Below are 21,461 nucleotides of genomic sequence, written 5' to 3' on the forward strand. Positions count from 1 at the left end.
ACGACGCCCTTAAGCTAATTTTAATAAAAAATATTAGAGTTATAATAAATTACTAAGTAACTACTAAAATAACCTAAAAAACTAATAGTAATAAAGTACGTTTTATAAGTAATATAGAGGACTTATAGATCTTAGTATTATAAAACGCAAAGAACTATAATAAAAAAAAGACTTTAAGTACTATAACTATAATAAGCTAGGATATATAACTAAAGATTATTAATAACCTAAGCGTATTTAATACTAACCTATTTTAAAAAAACGAGCTAATATTATAAATAAGGAAATTCTTTATAAATAACTTTTATAAATAGCCTACTATAACGACGATTACTTTACTTATTAAAATAGTAAGAAATAAATAGGATAGTACCTTAAATGACTTGAAAAATAATAAACGATTTATTTTATTACTTATTAAAACCCTAGTAATAGTAAAAAAAAAAAAGGAAATACCTACTTATTAACCCTATACTCTTAAAGAGAATAATATCGAATACCTTATTATACTTTTTTAGATTTATAAGAATATAGAAAAGAAGGGTAAAACGGACTTTATTATAAAAAATACGCTTAACTTTTTTAAAGGACGAATTAAATAAAGACTCTTAGTTAATATAAAGGAGTAGCTCTTTAAGTTTAAAAAACGAGGACCCGATATAAAAAGAAATATAAGTAGCCTCGTATATATAATATAATAAAATAATATAAACTAAAAATAACTTATTAAGTTCTAAAAAGAACTTAATTTAGATAAAATACTAACTAAGTCTATTTATATAATATAATAAGTAAACGTTAATAAAAAATTTATTTATAAAGTTAAAGAATAGCTTAAAGACCTCGTATATAAAAATAAGATCGAAGTACTTAAGGAATTAACTTTTAACTTTAAAATTATTAATAAAAAAAGAATTAACTTTAAGATTAAAAAAGAAAATATTAAAATAAGAACTAGTTCTTTTTATTTTAACGAAGTAGAATTACTTTATAATTCGGACGAACCTCGTAACGTTACCTAATAACGTACTTAAATAGAGATTAATTATAAAGTACTACTTAGCATTAACGATATTAGCTTTAAAAAGAACGACGATAAACTATAATATAAATATATTTATTTATTTAAAAACAACTAAGTTATTTAGTTTTATAAAACTAGAGAACGTAAAAAGGTTATAATAACCCCTTATATAAATAGAAATTACTCTCTATTTAACCCTAAAGACCCCTTTTATAAAGAATTATTCTGGGTAGAATGCCTAGATAATAAATACTTTTAATATCTTATATCTAAGTAAAATAGTCGTTTTTACCCGCAAAAATACAATAATAAAATTATTAAAGATATTTATATAAAAAATTAACTACTTAACTAGACGTTACTAAGCTTTAATAATAGTAATAGAGCTATATTCGGTCTAGACCTTAACTTTTTTATAAAGTACTTTAATAGCGAATATATAGAGTAGGAAGATTATAAATACGACTAATATTAAATTTATTATATCAAAAAGGCTGAGGCTTAGAGGGAATATTAAGAAAAATATAAATAAGAAACCCGTTTAAAGAAATAAATAATAAAAAACTAAAAAAGCTAATTATAAAAGAATGACGAGAAGTAAAAATAAAAGAAAAGTTCCTATATATAACTAAATAACGTAACGACGCATATTTACGAGTTAATTTCGATATTTATAAATAAGGATTAAATGCTATTATTAATAATAGTATATAAGAAACCTATATCTTATTAAAAGTAATAAATAAACTTAATTTACTATAAGTATAAAAAGATAACTTATATTAATTATAAATAATAAAAAGAGAACGAGTTAATTATAATTATAAATATATTAATTAAGAGACCGTATATTTCTTAATATATATTAATAATTAGTAAAAATAATTATAATATAATATTACGGAGATCGGAGATATTAACGTTATTTTAGGAATCTTATAGTTATAAAAGTATAATTTATAAATAGATTAAATTACTAACTCGGTCCTCTAAGAAAATTTAATTACTAAACGACTGAAGAAGAAAAAGGGTTTAAACGGATTTCTAAGAACTCTTAAAAAACGAGAATAAATATAATATATAGCTTTTATTAAAATAATAAAAAGCTTTAGAAAGTTTATAACTAGTATTAATAATTAGGGATCGTAATAACTTTAAATCATACCCGAGGAGTACTAAATATATATAAAATTATCTATAAAACTCGAAAAAATAGGATTATTAAAATATAGTAACTAGGATATAAAAATCGAACTTAAAAAAAGAACGTAACCTAGGTTCTTTTTAATATATTTGATAAATTAAAAAAAATAGGAATATCTTAACGAATATATAAATAAGAAACTTAAAAAAAGACTTATTTAACTATTAAATTCTCCTATAGGATCACCCTTATTCTTTATATTAAAAAAAGGAGTAAAAAAAGGAAGACTAATTATTAACTATAAAAGACTTAACGAAATTACGAAAAAGAATCACTATCCCTTATTACTTATTACTAAGCTTAAAGATTTATTTATAAAGCTAACTAGTTTATTATTATAGATCTTAAAAAAGTATTTAATTAAATTCGGATTAAAAAAGGAAATAAATAGAAAATAGTATTCCGAACTCATAAAGGACTCTTTAAATACCTCGTTATACCTTTTAAACTTATTAATACTTTAGTAACCTTTTAAATAATAATTAACTACGTACTCCGGGAGTACGTTAATATCTTTATTATTATTTATATTAATAATATTCTTATTTTCTTTCCTAACTTTTAAATATATAAAAAGTATATTTATATAGTATTTTAAAAACTCTAAAATATTAAACTATATACCGAACCCTTTGAGTACGAATTCTATATATAAAAAGTAAACTTCTTTAGATATATTATTATATTAAAATAAATTTATATATAAATATTAAAAATTAAAGTAATTAGGGATTAGCCTATATTATAAAACGTTAAGGACGTATAAAGATTCTTAGGATTCGTTAATTTTTATTAACGATTTTTTAAAAACTATATTAATATAGTTAGACCTCTTAATAACCTAATATAAAAGGATACCCTATTTGTTTAGGACCCTAAGTATGGAAAGGTATTTATTAAAGTTAAAAACATAGTCGTCTCCGAACTAATTATTATAATCCCGGACCCCTGAAAACTTTTTAAAGTTAAGACCGACGCCTTAGACTTTATTATAAAAGCGGTCTTAAAATAATAAAATAAATAGAAAAAGCTTTATTTATATTACTTTTACTCTAAAGTATTTTATAAAATAGAATTAAATTAGTAAATCTATAATAAAGAATTAATAATTATTATTAAAGTATTTTAAGAATAGAGGCTATAATTATCTAAAACTAAGTACGAAGTTATAATTTATATAAACTATAAGAACCTTATAAACTTTATAATAAATAAGAACCTAAATAAATAATAAGTTAAATAGAGCGAATTCCTATTTAAATTTAATTTCTAAATTATTTATTAAAAGGGTTTAGAAAATAGTAAGGTAGACGCTCTTAATAAAAGACCTAATTACGAAGTTACGGTCCCTAAGAAAATATAAGTTATTCTTAAATAAAAAAAAATAATAGCCTTATACTAACTACGAAGCTCTTTATAATAATTAAAAAGATTAGTACTAGCCCGATTAAAAGAATAACCCCTAAACTTATTATAAAAATTTATAATATACCGGCACACGGTTATTAAAGAATTATTAAAATATAAAAATAGATTTATTAATATTATAATAAATTCGCTATATACGCTAAAATTATAAAAGTAATTAAAGACTACGTAACTTATAAAAAAAGTAAAAATAGCTTATATAAACTTTATAGCGAGCTATAATTACTATAATTACTAATAAAAATATAATAATTAATTATATAGGACTTTATTATTAAACTACTAAAGTCTAGAGAACTATTTATTAAAATATAGTATAATAATATCTTAGTTATAGTCGATCGATTTACTAAGTTTACCCATTTTATTCCTTATAAAGAATCTAGTACTATAGAAGACCTAATATACGTATTTATTAAAGTTATATTTTCGAATTATAGTTTATTAAAAAGAATTATCTCTAATAGAGATAGGCTATTTACTTCGAAATTTTAGAAATCCCTAATTTCGTAACTTAATATAAATTATAAACTATTAATATTATTGTATTTATAAACTAATAGATAAATAGAAAGGATTAATTAGATTCTCGAGATATACTTTCGTTATTATATAAACTACGACTAGGATAATTAAGTAGTATTTTTATTAATAACCTAGTTCGTATATAATAATATAGTAAGTAAAAGTATAAAAAAATCTCCGTTTTATTTTAATTACGGATTTTAATTAATAACGTATAGAGAACTATAATAAAGACTATAAACTATAAAAGCTATAATAAATATAAATAAACTTAAAAAGATCTATAAATAAGCCTTACTAAACCTCGAGTTTATATAATAGTATATAAAAAAAACGTAGATAGATTAAGAATTAAAGGACTATTTTTAAAAAAGGGGGATAGCGCTTACCTCTTTTATTATAATATTAAAACGAAATAACTAAGTAATAAATTAGACTATAAAAAACTTAGACCTTTTGAGATTATTAAAAAGGTCTTATTAGTTAATTACGAATTAAAATTATTAAATACGATACGATACTATTCCGTTTTTTATATTTTATTACTCGAACTTATACTAAGAGGTTTATATATAGAAAATTATATTATTATTAAACTAAACTAATTAGAGTACGAAGTTGAACGAATTATTAACTATAAAATTAGGAATAAAACACGAGAATTCTTTATTAAGTAGAAAAATTATAAATATAAAAAAAATATATAAAAACTTATTACGAACCTCTAGACCTCTTAAGAATTCCTTTTAAAATACCAAAATTAAAATTAAAACTAGAACTCTTAGCTATTATAACGTCCTAGTTAATTATTCTAAAAGTATTACTAAATTATACCTCCCGCGCAATAGCTGATTTATTTTTATTAATAATATTAGGAGAATTAGAAATCGCTTTCCCCCTCTTAAATACTATCCTTTTTTTTTTTTTAAAAACGATCTAACTTTAATAAAAACTAATCTATTTTAGCCTATACGTAACGCAAAACTTCTACCCGTTTTTAAAAGAAAAGCTCTTTTACTTCTTCTTTACGTTCTAATTTATTAGCTTTAAATAAAAACGATTTACTATAAGTACGATTAATATAAAGAAATATTGATAAAAAATAAAAAAAACTTATGATTGTATATAGTATTAGTAATTACGTTATAAGAACGACTACGATATATACTTATAATACTTTAATTTACCTTTTAATATTTTATACTTTTACCCTAACGAATAATAAAATAAGTAAAGTATTACGATTTTAAATCCTCGCTCTTTAATTTTAAAAATAAGCTTTAGTTAACAATATATTAAAAATCTAGCGAATATCTTAGTATTTGTAAAAGAATTACTTAACGAGCCCTAACTTAGGTTATAACGACTTATTTATAAGTTTATAAGAATAAGACCTTTAAAAAAAAAACCTAATATTACGACTTAATATATATAACTAAAACTAGGGCCCGCCCCGTAAGTTTATAACGGTTATAATATATTATATATATAAGAATACGGGAATATAAAGTAACTCTTATAAAATAAAAAAACTATAAATAAGTTATATATAAATAAGAAGTAGTAATTATATAATAAAATAATTATTATAATTACTTTAAATAATCGCTTATTAGTATTTACTAAGCGATTATTTAATAAATAAAAGTAATTATTAATAAAGGATATATTTATAAACGGACTTATATATAATATAAACTTAAGCTAGGCTTTAAAATAGACTTTTATAGCTTCTTTCGTAATTAACTTAGTATTAAATCTTATAATCGCTTTTAGCTATTTTTATTAAGAACCCCTTTTAATAAGACTATAATTAATTACTAAAGCCTTACTTACTTTACGATTCATAAATATAGTTTTAAAGAAGCTATTTATAACTACGATACTATTTACTTAGTACTCGTAGCCTTAACTTTTATTAATATACTTATTATAACTAGCTAGCCGTAATAGTAGCCTATAAGTAGTTCGAATTAAGTAAAGTACGCACTCTCTTAATAGCTTTTTATATAAACCTAAATTTAATTATTTACTTAGTATATAAAGTTCTTATAAAAAGCGCTTAAAAGTATTATAATATATATATATATAGACCTTTTTTTAAAGTAATCCCGTAATAGTACTTAATACCTTAGCTTAGTAACGGGTCTAATAAGTACTAATTTAAACTACTTAACCTACTTAAAAAATAACTAATTTATTAAATACGGCTTTAAAGTTACCTATATAATAATAAATTTATATTTTAATACTCGCGTATAAGGATTTAATAATTAACGTAGTTAAGTAACTAAAGTACTTAATTTAGTTAACTTAAATAAGTACGATTTTCTTATATTATAGTTTAAGCTAAGTATTAATAGCGTAATTAACTACTATTATGAAGTACTTAGTAATCTTAAATTCGAATAATTAGTCGTAATATATAACTATTAATTCGTTACGGAGGAGATTACCCTAATTTATAAGGAATTACTAAAAGCGAGGGTTATATATAATAATACTAATTTCGTTCCTTATAGCCGGGCCGAAGTAGCGCTAAGTCTTAGTTAATATATTAAGGTTAACGTATTAATAATAGAGTACGTACGGTACTATTTTAAATTAAGTATTATTATTAAGGGCGTTAAGTAAAATAATCTCGCGATCTGTATATATAACTTACGGAAAGGGAATTTCGTAAGCCCGGAGTAATATTAATAGCTAGTTAATAGCCTAACGGTAGTTAGCTTCTTTTTTATTAAATAAAAAGTAGCTTACGACTTAAAAAGCATAACTATCGTTCGTAGCTCCGTAAATATTAAATAGCGGCATATTAAATCGATTTATTTTATATATAGAATCTATTAATAAAATATCTAGATATTATTAAAATAGGGAAATCGTAGTAATAAGTATAATAAATAAGCTCGTAATATAACCCGCGTCGTCGTATTAAAAGCGGTACTAATACTTCGTAAAATTACGTAATTAATTAAATAATTACTTAATAGGGGATCTACTACTTAATTCGTTACGGTAGTAAGTAACTAATATATTAAATATATTGTAAATAATAATACTATTATAATTACTACTTTTTAATTATAAGCTCGAAAGGATTGAAATAGGTCGAATGCCCTTATTTTATTAATTAACGATTTAGTCCTTTTTATTACGTAGTAGGGCGTAGTAGTAATATATAAAAGCGTTAGTATTATTAAATAAGTAATTATAATAGTTACGGAAGTCGCTAATAATAAAATAAAAGAGCTAGTCGCCGCTCGAAAAGCTAGTAATAATTTATTAGTAGTAGTTTATAAACGAGGTTAAGGATTTATAATACTTATTTAAGTAGGTTAACTCTATAAGGCATTACTATTTTTAATCGTAACATAGGCTACGAATATAATAATAAGTAACGGTAGTTAGCGCTATAATAAAGGGTTTATATTAAACAATTCGGACTATAAAGCTAGCTTTATAAGTAGCCTCGTTAAGTACTACTCTAGCCTTAAGCAGGCTAGAGAAGCGCTAACTATAAAGTAAGTAATTATATTTTATATAACTATAATTATTATAATTAATAATATATTAATAAATAAAAGGATCGTTAACTTCGTAATTATTCTCTTCTTATAGTATATTAATATTAAAAATAGCTTTAATTAATAATAGTAATAGTAGTAGTAACGGCGAGGTTAACGAAGTAGTAGTTATAGGTAAGTAAGTAGGTAAGTAAGTAGGTAGGTAAGTAGGTAAGTAAGTAGGTAGGTATAGGTAGCTAGGCTCCGTAGTCGGAGGCAGGAGCGGTTGCAGCCACACTTGGGGGCGGGATATCGGCAGGTGCTGGCAGAATATCATCGCCCTATGGAAATCAACAGCCCCTGAGAGAAGAGGGAACCAACAGTTCGGACGCTAGCATTCTAGATCCCGTGAAGGAACACTTGGCAACGGCAGTGTCTGTTTGTGGGGGCAGATTGGTTAGGGGCTTGTTCAAGGAGGGGCTGTGTGATGAAGCTCTCCGTGTTTTGTTCAGGCTAATTCGCAATGTGTCAAGGCGCGAGACAACAAGCAACAGTAAACGAGGCTGTTGCGAGCAGCAAATTCGCGCTTGGAGTGAGAGGTACTTCCTGAGCCATGGGCTTGGGTCACTCGGAGACTCGGGCATGATCGTGTTCCTGGCAAGCCAAGCAAGTAAACCTAAATTTCTGGAGATCGTGGCCCCCTGATTGACTCGTGCCAGACGTTGGGTCTGGGGAGGCCCTTGCAAATTTGCTGCGGTTGCCAGGAGGCCAGAACGATGTTTCTAGAATTTCAATATGAATTCACTCAATATCCCTTCTGTGCAATTTTTACATTTCATTAGGTGACGTGGCTCTCCTCGACTCCATGACTTTGGCGCCAGCGAGCTGACGATGGCCGAGCATTGGCGTTTCCGACCCGAAGAATTTAGGAGTTGGAGACAATGGCACATGTTAAACAAATTTCAAATAGTAAATTTGGACTAAAAGCAAACATACCCTCCACAGCCTGAAGTCTCCTGATAAAGTCGAAGTACTGGATGGCTCCGTGTTCGCGACCCAGCGTTGACGGGTTATTACGCGGAGCATATAACCGGGGCAATCAATCAAGGTTTGAGCCTCATTCAAGGTCACCCCACCCTCACCGTCCGAACCATCGTCTCATCTCTCGCAAAGCCTGGCTCAACTGTTTGCATCGAAATTATCTGCCTAAGCATTTCTGCTCACTCACTTCCCGATAACACCAATGCCTAGAGTACTCTAGATGACTTTAAATGCTCAACTTCGACAGTTACTTGATGGTTCGAAATATTGGGATATTCCTTCACATCCCGTAGACACGATGGACGGCCTCTCCACTTTCGACCGAAAATCGTCTAGGGATTTCCCAGATCGGTCTCGGACTGATGAACTTAGACTCCGTGTGGAGATCGCGGAGGGGTCCACATGCCCCAAAGCCACGCCATGCTACCCATGAGTCCCGGGCTTTCCGATCAGTTCGCCGTGTAGCGACCTTGAGGCGGTGCTCACTCTTTTTACTAGGACAACGTTCAAACGGACAAGAGAAAACCCAGGAAAGCGGTAGCCACAACGAAAATGCAACCTCGTGTTGTCCGAAAAGGGGGCGTGAAGGGGGCAAAAGCGGACCAGACTTCCCATTTCTGCATTGAAAGCCTTGTCTGCATATTGCAATCCATCGATCTCGCTGGCATGTTGCTGCCAGCCATACAGTCTTGGCGCGAATGCCCTCATGATTGCAGGCCGCGTCAAGCTCGGCAGTCTATTTTTGAGAGATTCTGTGGGGTTGAGATGCTGTCAAGCTTTGCGTCTAACGGCGGGTTGCTTTTGTTCAATCGCCATCGCCGTACTCTCCGAGGATTCGCTAGATTGAATGGATTCGCCTAGAAGCTTTGGGGAGGGTGGCGTTCTTAGTGGAGGCGATTTGAGGAATTACGTCTCTTTGTCGGATCATATCCGACGTGGCATCTATTACTTCTAAGCCGCGTGAATCAAACTATTTCATGCCCACACAACAGTGGTCTCTTGGGCACTCTCTGTTTTGGAGACGATTGTCCCATAGCCGGGAAGAACGTTCGTGGCCAAGCCAGCTACTAATCACATCTATAAACCCTCTCGAGTGCTTCGTCAATCGGGGCAGATAAAAGTCTAAGCTTGTTATCGGAGAAGATGAATTCTTCGTGGGTCACAAGTACGAGGATGCAGCTTTGATGGAGCAGTGTAGTGCCCACCCCGCCCTTGATTGACGTGCCTTTTCAAGCTTGCCATAAGAGGACAATGACTATACTGGACAGATGAAAGTCGTCAATTAATGACATCCTTATGCTCAGAGTATGTTCACCATGACTTAAATTCATGCTAGTGACTAGCAGCGCTTTCCGGGCATGGGCTACTGCTCTGTTGAATATATCGCATCACCAAATTTAAGGTGGATATAATGAAGAGTTCTCGGATCATTCTGCTTCTTTCATTTCCAAAGGCTGTTGAGGACCGCAATAAGGCATGACTTGGCCTCTGGAAGCAGACACGAATTTTCGCCCCTTTCCCAACAATGACTCGTAAACTTGGAGGCAACCGCGCGCTTAGCATTGATGCAGGCGACATCGCCCAGAGATTGTCACCTCATTTACTGATGAGAGTCATTATGTAAGTAAGATGAGAAGACTGAGGGCAGGTCAAAACTGTTGGTGCCCGGAAGTTGATGGAACCAAATCGATGACGGGTTATTCGCCCTTGCTGAAGCGGCCAAGTACACAGATAATCCAGCTTGATGACCTTCCCGATGTACCCCTTCTCATAGCACCCTGAATGCGCTCCAGATATCATCACTTGCTCTGTCTTACCCTTGCAATATTTTCCATCTCATACAGCCCTATGGATCATGTCCGTCAAGTCAACGACTTAGAGGTTTATTCAAGGTATCTAGTCAATTTGCGGGCAAGGTAAGCGAGCAATCACGCCCAGGGAATCCGTCGAAATGGATAGAGAAACTTGTATGCAACTCCGTTGTCGACTTCCTAAATGCCATTACGGCCATTATCTGTCATCCTGCAAAACGTGGCTAAGCAGTCACTTCACTGATCAATGTGTCTGGACGTCGCGACGATGATCGTGGCCCGCTTCCCCGCATGATGCTGGAGAATCTCCGTCCGTTCCCCTCACCTCATCAGTTGCATCCCCAGCCTCCGCCTTTAGCCGCCCCAGATCAACCCCAACTCGGATGTTGCGCACCAATTGCAACATGGATCTGATCCGGGATCACACTTCGCGCAATCGTCTTATTTGTGCGCAAAGTGATCGTTTCTCGGCGTTGTGGAATAGCTCACGTCGATCCGTGTGAACGAGTGGGAAGAGAGCTAATATTCGGCCATGATTGAGGCCATAATCAGCTAGCTTCGGGCACTATAATAATAGAGTTTTGCTATCCGGGCAGTACTGTTTGGCTATCCGGGCAGTAATCCACTTTTTGGACCAATAAGGGCTCACAGCTGCAGAGCTCGGGCCATGGCCCCATACCCGTACCCGCTGCACCTGCCCACGGGCCACCCGGCGCAGTTACGTAAGGCAGCCGCAGGTACGTTCGGTCGCAATTACCCACGGTCGCAATTACCCACGGCCGTAATTACCCACGGTTGTAAATACCTATAGAAATAGACAATTAAGTAGGGAATTGAGCAGGCAATTGCTACTATAGGTAATTGCGACCGTGGGTAATTACGACCGTAGGCAATTGCGGCTAACTTATGTAATTGCGGCGCATATGCGCTAGGTGGCCCGTGGGTAGGTGTAGCGGGGCAAAAAAGGTTTAGAGTTTGGACGGCAGGCTCTGATTGGTCTAAGAAGTGGATTACTGCCCGGATAGCCAAACAGTACTGCCCGGATAGCAAAACTCTAATAATAAGCTTATCACGACTGTGGTCGTCTCTTGAGACTTCGGTACCGATTCGTTATGATCTAGATCAGCCACCAACATGATATTCTCCCTCCTTTCAGCCTTGGTGCTAGCGGCCTCTGTGGCCCTAGCCCAGGATACCTCGTTCACGAATCCTGTTCTGTGGCAGGATCTTGCCGATTTGGAGGTCATTCGCGTCAACGACACATACTAAGTCGACCCACCCCCTTTTAGCCACCCCCCCCTTTTGGCCACCCCATTTCTCCATCCCAGCCACCGCATTAAAACCCTACCCACGATTTTCAAACTACCACAATAATTACAAAAATCGTCCAAATGCAATTCTTTTTTATATACTTATTTATCGATATATAATAGTCTCGTATACCGAAAATAAAGTTATTCGGGCTCTTAAGGCTATTAAAAGAGGTCTTTTAGTTAATCGGGCCTTAATTAAGTTTAGAGTTCTAAGGTTAACTCTTCGTAACCGTAAGAGAGGCCACTAGACGAGGGTAATAATATTCGTAGACCTCTAAAGGCTTCCTCTATAGTAAGAAGACTAGCTAGCCTAATAAGTTCGTATTTAGTATAATCTGGGCGTTATACTAACTTACGAACAGCTTATAGAATTTATTAAGCGAGTTCTAAGATCCTAGGGGGATATAAATCCTCTTAAGAAGAAATAGATAGACGCTTTTTTAAGGAGGAACTTATTAATTAAGGTCTAAAGAAGTCGTACTATCGATTCGAGGCGTCTAAATAGGGCTATTACTAATATAATTAAGTTATAGTTTAGATTACTTAATATACTAAAAATTAGTAATATTAAATAGGCTAATAAGTATAATATAAATAAGACTAGTATCCTAGAGGGCAAGGGATTTAATAGCCTAGTTTTGGGTAAGGTAGAGACTATAGTAGTATAAAAAAAAGAGCCTAGTTTGCGTACTTAGGTATTTATAATTAAGTATATCTTTACTAATAGTCGAGCTATTAAACTACTAGTTATATATAAAAAAAAGTCGGTGTAGTAGCAGTAGTTTTTACTTAAACTTAACCCTTATACTAGTTAGGAGTTTATAATAATAGATAATAGCTAGATAACTAATAAGACTGCCCTTAAGTAGTTAAAAATAGTATTCTTATTATAGACTAAGACCCCCCCCCTTAGGGGGCTTAGCATACTTAATAAGCCTCGACTATTAGTTCTAGATAGCTATAGGAGTTATATAACGATAGAATTTATATAAGAATGCTATAAAAATAACGTCTACTTATTATTCTTATTACTATATACTTCTTATATCCTCTAGCCGTTAGATATAGCTATCTTTAGACCTATTAAGTCTAAGTATAAGAAGGAGCTTAGTAAGGAGGATATAGTAGATAATTCTATTATCGTTAAAAAGCGGTACTTCTTAAGCTACTATTAGAAAGCTCGTTTAGCTAGTCTAACGTCGTTAAATATACGAAGTAGGTAAAACGTAACTAGACTATATCCCCCTAACATGGCCAGACTACTTACTAATCTAATAGTCCTACCTAACCTAGTTATACTAACTAAAAAGACCGTAGATACTAAGTAAGTGATTAGTAATACTAAAAAAGCTATTAACTAGGTATTAGCGGCGTTTATTATTAACTAGTTAATACCTAGGAAGGCTAGCGAGCTCTACGATTAGTTAAAGTTATTTATAGAGCTTAGTCTAGACTATAACACTTAACGACTACTATTTAAAAAAATAAAAAAGGTATTTAGTAAGTAGGCCTACTATTTAGTAATATCTTAATACTATATTCGAGTTCTAAAAGCTAAAGTTAACTAATTAAGGCCATAGAAAAAGAAGAGTATATTAATAGACTTAAATACTAAGTTCGTAAATATCTAGGATATATAGAGAGCTTAGGAGGACTCTAGTAACTGTCTAGTTAGTCCTAGTCGACTTATAGGGGTCGAATTACCTAGGGAGAATAATAACTATATTATTATAGTAGTAGAAGATAGTTAATTAATTAAGTGTAGTTGGTGGCGATGTTTTGATACTATGTTTTGATGGGGTGGCCAAAAGGGGGGGGTGGCCAAAAGGGGGTGGGTCGACTTATTACACGGCTTCGACGATGCACTATTCTCCAGGGGCACCTGTGCTCAAGAGTTACAACCTTGTTGACTGGGGGTATGTGGGACACTCGGTACCTGAGCTCATCTTTGGAGAAGAGTACTACCTGAATGGCAGCACCAGTGCCTATGTAGGCGGCATTTGGGCTTCTTCCTTGAAGTACCGGGAAAGCAATGGCCTGTTCTACTGGTACGGGTGTATTCAGTCTGGCGGAATGAAGACCTGGATTTTTACCGCTAGTGATCCAGCGGGACCCTGGATTGCTCAACCCCCCATCGAAGAATGCTTCTACGACTTGGGGGTCCTTGTTGATGACGATGATACTATGTATGTCGCGTACGGAAGATACAACATCAGCGTCGCTCAACTCTCACCCGATGGGCTGCAGCCGGTCAGGAACGAGGTAAGTTCCGAATCCGGAACATGCAAGGGCATCTTTAACTTCTCTTTCTAGGTTGTGTGGGTCGACCCAGTACGATATCTGGAAGGAGCAAGATTCTATCACATTGGTTCCAGCTATTACATCTGGCTGACCAAGCCCGCGGATGGTCAGCATGTGTTGAAAGCAGATAACCCGTGGGGTCCGTACACCAATCGTACGGTTCTCGACAGGATGGCATCCCCAATTCCGAACTCCGGAACACCTCATCAGGGAGGCATTGTGGATACCCCTGATGGTGACTGGTGGTATATGTCATTCTTGGACGCGTATCCAAGTGGCCGCATCCCGGTTCTGGCACCGCTTACATGGGACGAAGAAGGCTGGCCTCAAATTGTTACGGATGAGGCCGGAGGCTGGGGCAAGACGTATCCGATGCCTATTGAGACGGAGAAGAAGGTGAAGGCAGCTGGAGCGTACACCGACAACTTCTATAGCCCTGTTCTCTCAGCCGAATGGGCTTTCAACCACAACCCGGACAACTCTGCCTGGGAGCTCGACCCTGACGGTCTGACACTGCATACGGCAACTATCACAAACGATTTATACAGAGCGAGAAATACTCTTGCCCACAGAATCCAAGGACCAAAGAGCAGCGGCACATTCCGACTGAATCTTGGCAATATGGCTGATGGCGACGTATCAGGCGTCTCAATCTTCCGTGACGAGTCCGCTTACATTGGGTTCCGCAAGGAGGGCGGCACTCTGAAGCTTGTCGCGGTTCATGATCTTATTTTGTCCGAGAGCTCTGGCTGGCAGACGACCTCCAATGGCACGATCGTAGCCACGGCCACTGAGTCTGAAGTCGACCTGTCGGGGGTTGCCGATGGTTCTGTGGACATCTACCTTCGCATAGTCGCAGACGTCCACCCGACCTTTGGGGTTGAGGCAGATAACCCGAGCCAGCTGCTGTACAGCCTCGACGGAGAGAACTTCACCCAGCTTGGACCGGACTACCCCCTCCACAACAGGTGGCAGTTCTTCCTAGCGTTCCGTTTCGCAGTGTTCAATTATGCTACGAAGTCTCTTGGGGGTTCAGTCGTGGTAAAGGAGTTCGCTCTCGATTCTGTAAATTAGCTCAACACTTCTTGGATAGAAATCCTCGTGACGAAGAAACTGGTCCGAATGTCACTGCGGAAACTGTGGTGCGCTGTTCCGGCTAGTATGACTATCGATATGAATGTGAGACCCTTCGTTGAGCCATTCCTTTCTGGTCGCTGTTCGTGTGAACATCTTCCTTCAGTGCTTTATGTACATTTTCTCGGCCTTCTCAACATGTTCTTCTGCGATGGGTCGTTCTTGAGGAAAGTCGGCTCATGGTCCGCACTCTGCAGTTTGCAAGCCATCGATCTCGAGGCAATCGTTTTGGAAGTCATTGTTTCGCACAGGGTCGGATACGATAATGCACTGTGTGAAAGAAGAAAGCACAATTAGCAAAGGGCAGACCTGGGACTGCAGCGGGGATGCTGGATCGTTAGCTTACTGCATCGCCTCCTGTGCCTTCTGTTAGCAGTCTGTTTCCACTATGGTGATACTCAAGGGAATGACTTACTCATATAGCCTTGGTCGTGGCATGCAGATGTCGTCCAGTCAACGCGGACTTTTTTGGATGCCTGTTCGCGACAGAAGCAGCTGATCTCCTGCTGGGCGAGGGTACCCGCCGCGAGGGTCCTTGGTGTGCGTCAGTATATGTATTCTTTGGCTCGACCATTTTCAGATGCGGCGTTCTTACGCAAGGAAGACAATATGGGTTAACATTTTTGACGCTTGGGGTGACTCGACAGGTTTTGTCATGAAACCATATCTCACTGTTCAAGCGGCCGGGTGTGGAAGATGTACTTATATCCCATCCTTCCATGGGACACATCTCTCTTCAATGACTACGGCGCTGTAATCAAATCTATTTGTCTCTGAGGTTTTACTATATCTAAGTAAGCGCTCAGATATGCCAAGCTGTGCAGTTTCTGATGATCTAGCTTGGAGATAGTGATGTTTTGGACGAACCATTGCGATAGACTTTAATTTAGAGGTAAGACACTGGACCATCCTGACTTGCATCGGTCTCGCAAGCTCATGTGATAGGATGCAAGGCAATTAATCTCCACCAGAGAGGCTTGGACCAGAGACCTCGAGTCATGCTGCTGAGGATCGTGCCGAGATGAGGCTGTCTAACCTTTCACTCCGGCTATCAAACTCTCGGAGTGCTTTAACCGAGGATGACTTCTCTGTTGAGACTCGATGAGTGGTTTCCAGGCGTCCGGCGACATAGCTGGAAAGGGAGCCGCATATGTTGGAGAAGGCTTTCGAAAGAAGATGTGGAAGACATAGTAGGGCGAGTTGCCAGCGCAGTCATTCCCAAGCTCCATTCCCGCGTACCTGGAATGAATTTGTTTGAAATCAAGCTCAGCACCAAAAAAGCACAGTCTTAAGACTGTAATCAGGGTACATTCGTAGTAGTCGGTTACCAAGGCTAGCCCAAGCGTCATCTGTTTGCTTCTTGCCTTAGCAAATCGCAGGACTGAAAGTTAATGCAAGCCTGCCCTTTAGGAGAACTGTCCAAAGTGAGTAGCTGTATCACCTACGCATAGGATCATGCCAATTGACCAAGAAGAGCGGCCGATATGATTCTGACTGATATGGATCTCGGCCAGGGGAAGTGAATCAAGGAAACTGACTATTTCTTAATTCTAAGACGAAAGGGATAGTTCGCATAACTCCAACAACAAAATTAAATGTCTGATATTGCGATATCTTTTGGGAAGATTGCCATTTTGTAAGCGAAGAGAGTATGTTTTCAATAACGCACTTGTCATTGACAAGATTGTGCTGAACGTGTTTTTACTCGATCTAGCGAGCTGAATCCAAGGGATAAGGCCCAGGACATCCATTTTCTGGTTTACTTCCAAATTAAGCAAATCACAATGTGACCAGCCCTCTGGGCACTCGATATAGATTCGCAGCCAGATCTGGCAAAAGGCCTCCCACGATGGGTGCCCAATTGACATGGAACAGAAAAGAGAAGAATACTAGAAACATCGAGTCAACTACGCCATAATCCTGAAGGCCTCGCAGCATTAGGTAGAATGCAGACATTTACTGAGCCGCGGCTGGATGTCATTGGGATCATTGGACTTTCAATGATGAAGAAAGAACGAAAGAAGAAAGTAAAGAAACAATTGCCAGTAAACAAGGAAAGAAAATGGTTGGATGATGCTGTGCCATGGCACCCGTCTCTCGGGGAAATAATAGCCGGAATCGTATCCAGATTCATAGCGATCTGTCACTTGGTAAGCGAAGTATCGAAAGTTCCTTTGCCTTCGGCAATTGGGTTTGGAGCTTGAAGTCGGCCAAAATGCTCCATGGAGCCAATCATGCTTGGACGGATAGCCCAGGCCAAGCTGCAATAGCTGCTCAAATTCACTCAAAGGTCCACGAGATTTTTTGAGCCTCCTGAGATATTGCTTTTGTTCAAGGGTATGATGTGCGAGTACGATGGTGCTCCACGATTAACCCGAAGTTCTGTTGTCGCTCTTCGTGAAGAATGCCAATCCAGCAGCTTCGATCCACCTATTTCAGCAACAGTGCAGCCCTTTACTTCTCCTTCATAGTATCTATCGCCTGTATTCGCAAAAGACCCGTGACCGAATTTGGCTGGAGCATCCTTTGGAACGGGAAAGGAAAAAGAATCGTATGATGATGCCATAGCTGGCAATGCTTTGTTTTGACGTGACGGGCGTCGTAGGATACTTGAATATTCCTTATTCGATGTTCGATAATCAGCTCGGAGAACTGTTCAAACAATTGAGATCAAAGGCAGGCTGTCAAATAGAAACGAGCGGTCGCGCAGCGAAGGTATGGATGGTGTCTGTTTGATCTTGCCAATGGCAAAGTCTGCTACCACACTAACGTAAGTTAGCCAAAGAGCCTAAGATGGCAACATGCAATAGATCGCTATCAACAGTGCAATTGGAAGATACCTCAGTGAGATCTGAACGTTCAGCACAACGAATCTCTACTTGGGAGCATGTGGATGTTTGATGACGTCGGGGATGGCGGCAAAAGGAGATGGACTCACCGTCCTGGCTAAGGTACCTGTAAGGAAAAAGGGATGTAGGCTGTTCTTCTCGGGGAATCATGACTTTTGGCAAAGTAGCAGCGAGTATCTAGATTCTTCTTTGAGATTCCGAGCAGTTTCAAAAGACAGGATGATCTGAGGACTTGCAGCAGTTAGAAAGATCTGGTAGCGGGACTGCCCTGCCAAGAGGTGGTTGGTTCTCTGACCACGTGCTGCCCTTCTCGACGCATTGTGCCCACACGCCCCAGACAGCCACCCGCAACATCGAGCTAGATATTTCCACACTCCTTGTCTTAGGAATCTTCTTTTCCGTTGGAAACCTAGGCCACGATATATTGCTTACTGACAAGTTCCCGGAAGTAAATGTACACAGTAACATTCAAGACGTTACCAGAACTTGACCAAGTTCTTGCACAATGGTTAAGGCAGAGACTTTGAGAGTTTGTTTTCAATCTTTCCCAAAGCTGATTTTCGACGGATGTAGTATTCCTCTAGCTCCATCGAAGCCCCGTGCCGGAAAGAAAGCTGGGACAGTGTGAGCCCCTGAGACTGTGAGACACTTCAAAGAAGCATCATTCATCGCAGCGCTCGATAATACGAGGAGAAAGCGCCACCTGCCAGCCCATCACTGCCCACCCTGTGATACTTGAGCCTAGAGTGGCAGGATAGCAACTTTCCTACATACCGAGTCATCATCTATGTCAGGGGCTGTGTTACGCTGCCTCGCTTCTAATATCGTACGCACCAGGTGTAACCGCCGCCGTCTTATGCGGATCTTCTGTCGACACGAGAGAGGCGCTGGGGCTGCAAAATGTCTGGACTCTCGAGTGCTCTATGCGAAGCCTCTACGGTCGATGATATGATTTCAGGGACATTTGAGGCAACGTGAATCTTCAATATTCACGGGATGATATCCACCGATCAAGGTATGAGTTACACATCCAGGCATCTACAACTTGGAATTCTCCAATGGCAAGTGGCTTATGGAACGCGTTAGCAGATTAGCATTGGTTATGTGGGTATCATTCAAAGCAAGCTTCGATTCCAGGAAGTGTCTGGTAGGTGTTGTTGAAGGGAGTAAAAGTATAAGAGAAGTTGGCGGTACAGGTTTCTGGACCAAATCTGACAGACAAATAAAGTATCGGTAGTCAAGTCGAAACTCTCGCTACCGGGGAGATGAGAGGTCCGTCCAGTACGGAGGAGGTCACTGGCCATTTTTAGGCCCCGACGATCTGTGCCGCTCTTGTAGCCCCTTTCCCCAACTGATACAAAATTAAGACCTTGTCCAGAGCAAAACACAGCCTCAATGGGTGCGGTCTAGTATTAGGCCGTTTTTGGCTTGCTAAGCTACGCGTATGTGAGGTTGGAGTAGAGTGCGCCTGTCATGTGGCGGGGAATGAGACGGCGACTCAACCGGGCGAGTCTAGGGAAGAGGCGCTGTCCCTGCATCCAGGTCTAAGTCACATTCGAACGCAGCCATTGTGAGCTGCACATAAATATGGATGTTGAATCCCGCTTTCAATATTATGAATTTGAACAATACTCAGCTCATTGCGTTTCGGCCTGGACAACAGAATGCTCGATATTCCCCTCGAGGACCTCCAGAACCGTGGTCCCTTTGAATCCCGTCGACCTTATTCATCGATTTCGGATCCTAGCGGCATACATCGCAAACGCCAGACAATGGGGAATTTTATCTTGATTCTATCCTATGCCATCGATTGGGTTTTACTCATCGCATTTGCCGTGGCAGGCCTGCTGCTTGGCAATCTGTCGCCACAAAAACGGCCTTTTAACCTGGAGAACCCAGATATCAGCTTTCCGCTTCACAGCGATACCGTTTCTGTGACGAATCTACTGCTCCTGAGCGTCGCATTACCAATAGTTGTGATCTTTGGAGTAGTCATACTATTCGTACCCGGGGGAACAGTTCCCAGAGATACTCCAAGGTCCCTTGTCTGGAGTAGGAAGATTTGGGAGGTGCACGCAGGATGGCTGGGACTCATCCTCTCGGTCGTGACGACCTGGTTCATCGTGAGCACAACAAAGAACCTACTCGGGAAACCTCGACCGAATGCATTGGCCCGCTGCCAGCCCGATCTCGACAATTTGGCCCGGTACATTGTTGGTGGCATATCAAACACCACCACCGTCGCAATGGGACAGCTCGTATCGGCCGACATCTGCACCAACCCTGACAAGAGTGTTATTGATGAGGGGTTCCGCAGCTTTCCGTCCGGACACTCATCCGTCGCAGCTTCAGGACCCATCTATCTCATGCTCTTCTTGGCGAGCAAACTTGGGGTAGCCGCGCCGTGGGCATCTCAGGGGGTACATCTGGGGCCTACCCATCACTCTGCTTTCCCTTCGCGCATCGATGGGGAGAGCTTGGCGGGAGAAGGCCAGGCGGGCAGGCTCCCTGAGCAGGTCATGCCGTTTCGAAGACAAGCAGCAGCTCCACCCATCTATCTTGTGGTCCTCACCCTTGTTCCATTCGCGTTGTGTATCTTTATCTGCGCTTCCAGATGGTACGACTTCCAACACCACGGCTTCGATATTTTGTTCGCTTTCGCTATCGGCGCTACCTCATCTTACGTTGCGTTCCGCTTCTATCATCTACCTATTAGTGGAGGCGCTGGCTGGGCTTGGGCCCCTCGAAGCGAAGATTCCGCTTTCTGGGCGGGTGTGGGCAAACAAGGATATCGCCACAGTTCAACCAAGCTTCGGCAAGATTCTGTATGCTGAAATACATTCCTCGTTTAGTACATTCGGGCCAAAAGACTTCAGCCGAACCCACCAATCATCACATTTGTATTACAAGTAATGGTGCAGACTAGCACGCATTGATGTACAGTAGGTAGAGATGGCTTCTCATTTCATGGTCAGGGGACCAAAAGCGAATACCTGCTTGGGGAGTCAATCATAGCGTTGATAGCTTGTATCTACCATGTTACACGTCACATTTCAAGGTCTCTTTCGAGGAATCTGCCCAGGCAGGTGCTGATTTGTTGAGATATTCGACCTAAAGAGTATTCGTACTAGCTGATCGTTTGAATGTGGAATCTCGAAGCTGTCAAGGGGCTCGGATTTAGCTCCTAGATGCCCGGAGACCGAGCGAGGGAGCACTTGTCATGTCTGGATTGTCAATCCTGCCACAACGACCGAGCTCTCCGCTCACACCAGCTAAATTTAGGCCCATGCTAGGGTATCAACTAGCCATGGAATTATGGGAAGCC

General features: G+C 38.0%; 3 protein-coding genes across 3 annotated transcripts; 2 read left to right on the forward strand and 1 right to left on the reverse strand.

The window, feature by feature from the left end:
- Positions 1-13,712: 13,712 nt before the first annotated feature.
- CLUP02_04946 (glycosyl hydrolase family 43) lies at positions 13,713-15,227 on the forward strand (the record flags this gene model as incomplete). Its single annotated transcript, XM_049283955.1, has 2 exons — positions 13,713-14,114; positions 14,166-15,227. 2 exons carry the CDS (start codon positions 13,713-13,715, stop codon positions 15,225-15,227), a joined length of 1,464 nt encoding a protein of 487 aa, XP_049141098.1.
- A 237-nt stretch (positions 15,228-15,464) lies between these two features.
- Positions 15,465-15,908, reverse strand: CLUP02_04947 (uncharacterized protein; the record flags this gene model as incomplete). The annotated part of the gene is made up of 4 exons (XM_049283956.1): positions 15,465-15,557; positions 15,634-15,644; positions 15,703-15,821; positions 15,883-15,908. 4 exons carry the CDS (start codon positions 15,906-15,908, stop codon positions 15,465-15,467), a joined length of 249 nt encoding a protein of 82 aa, XP_049141099.1.
- Positions 15,909-19,800: 3,892 nt separating this feature from the next.
- Positions 19,801-20,970, forward strand: CLUP02_04948 (uncharacterized protein; the record flags this gene model as incomplete). Its single annotated transcript, XM_049283957.1, has 1 exon — positions 19,801-20,970. The coding sequence occupies one exon, from the start codon at positions 19,801-19,803 to the stop codon at positions 20,968-20,970; it is 1,170 nt and encodes a 389-aa protein (XP_049141100.1).
- Positions 20,971-21,461: the final 491 nt, after the last annotated feature.

This window comes from Colletotrichum lupini, chromosome 3 (genome assembly GCF_023278565.1).
Source record: "Colletotrichum lupini chromosome 3, complete sequence".
NCBI lineage: Eukaryota > Fungi > Ascomycota > Sordariomycetes > Glomerellales > Glomerellaceae > Colletotrichum > Colletotrichum lupini.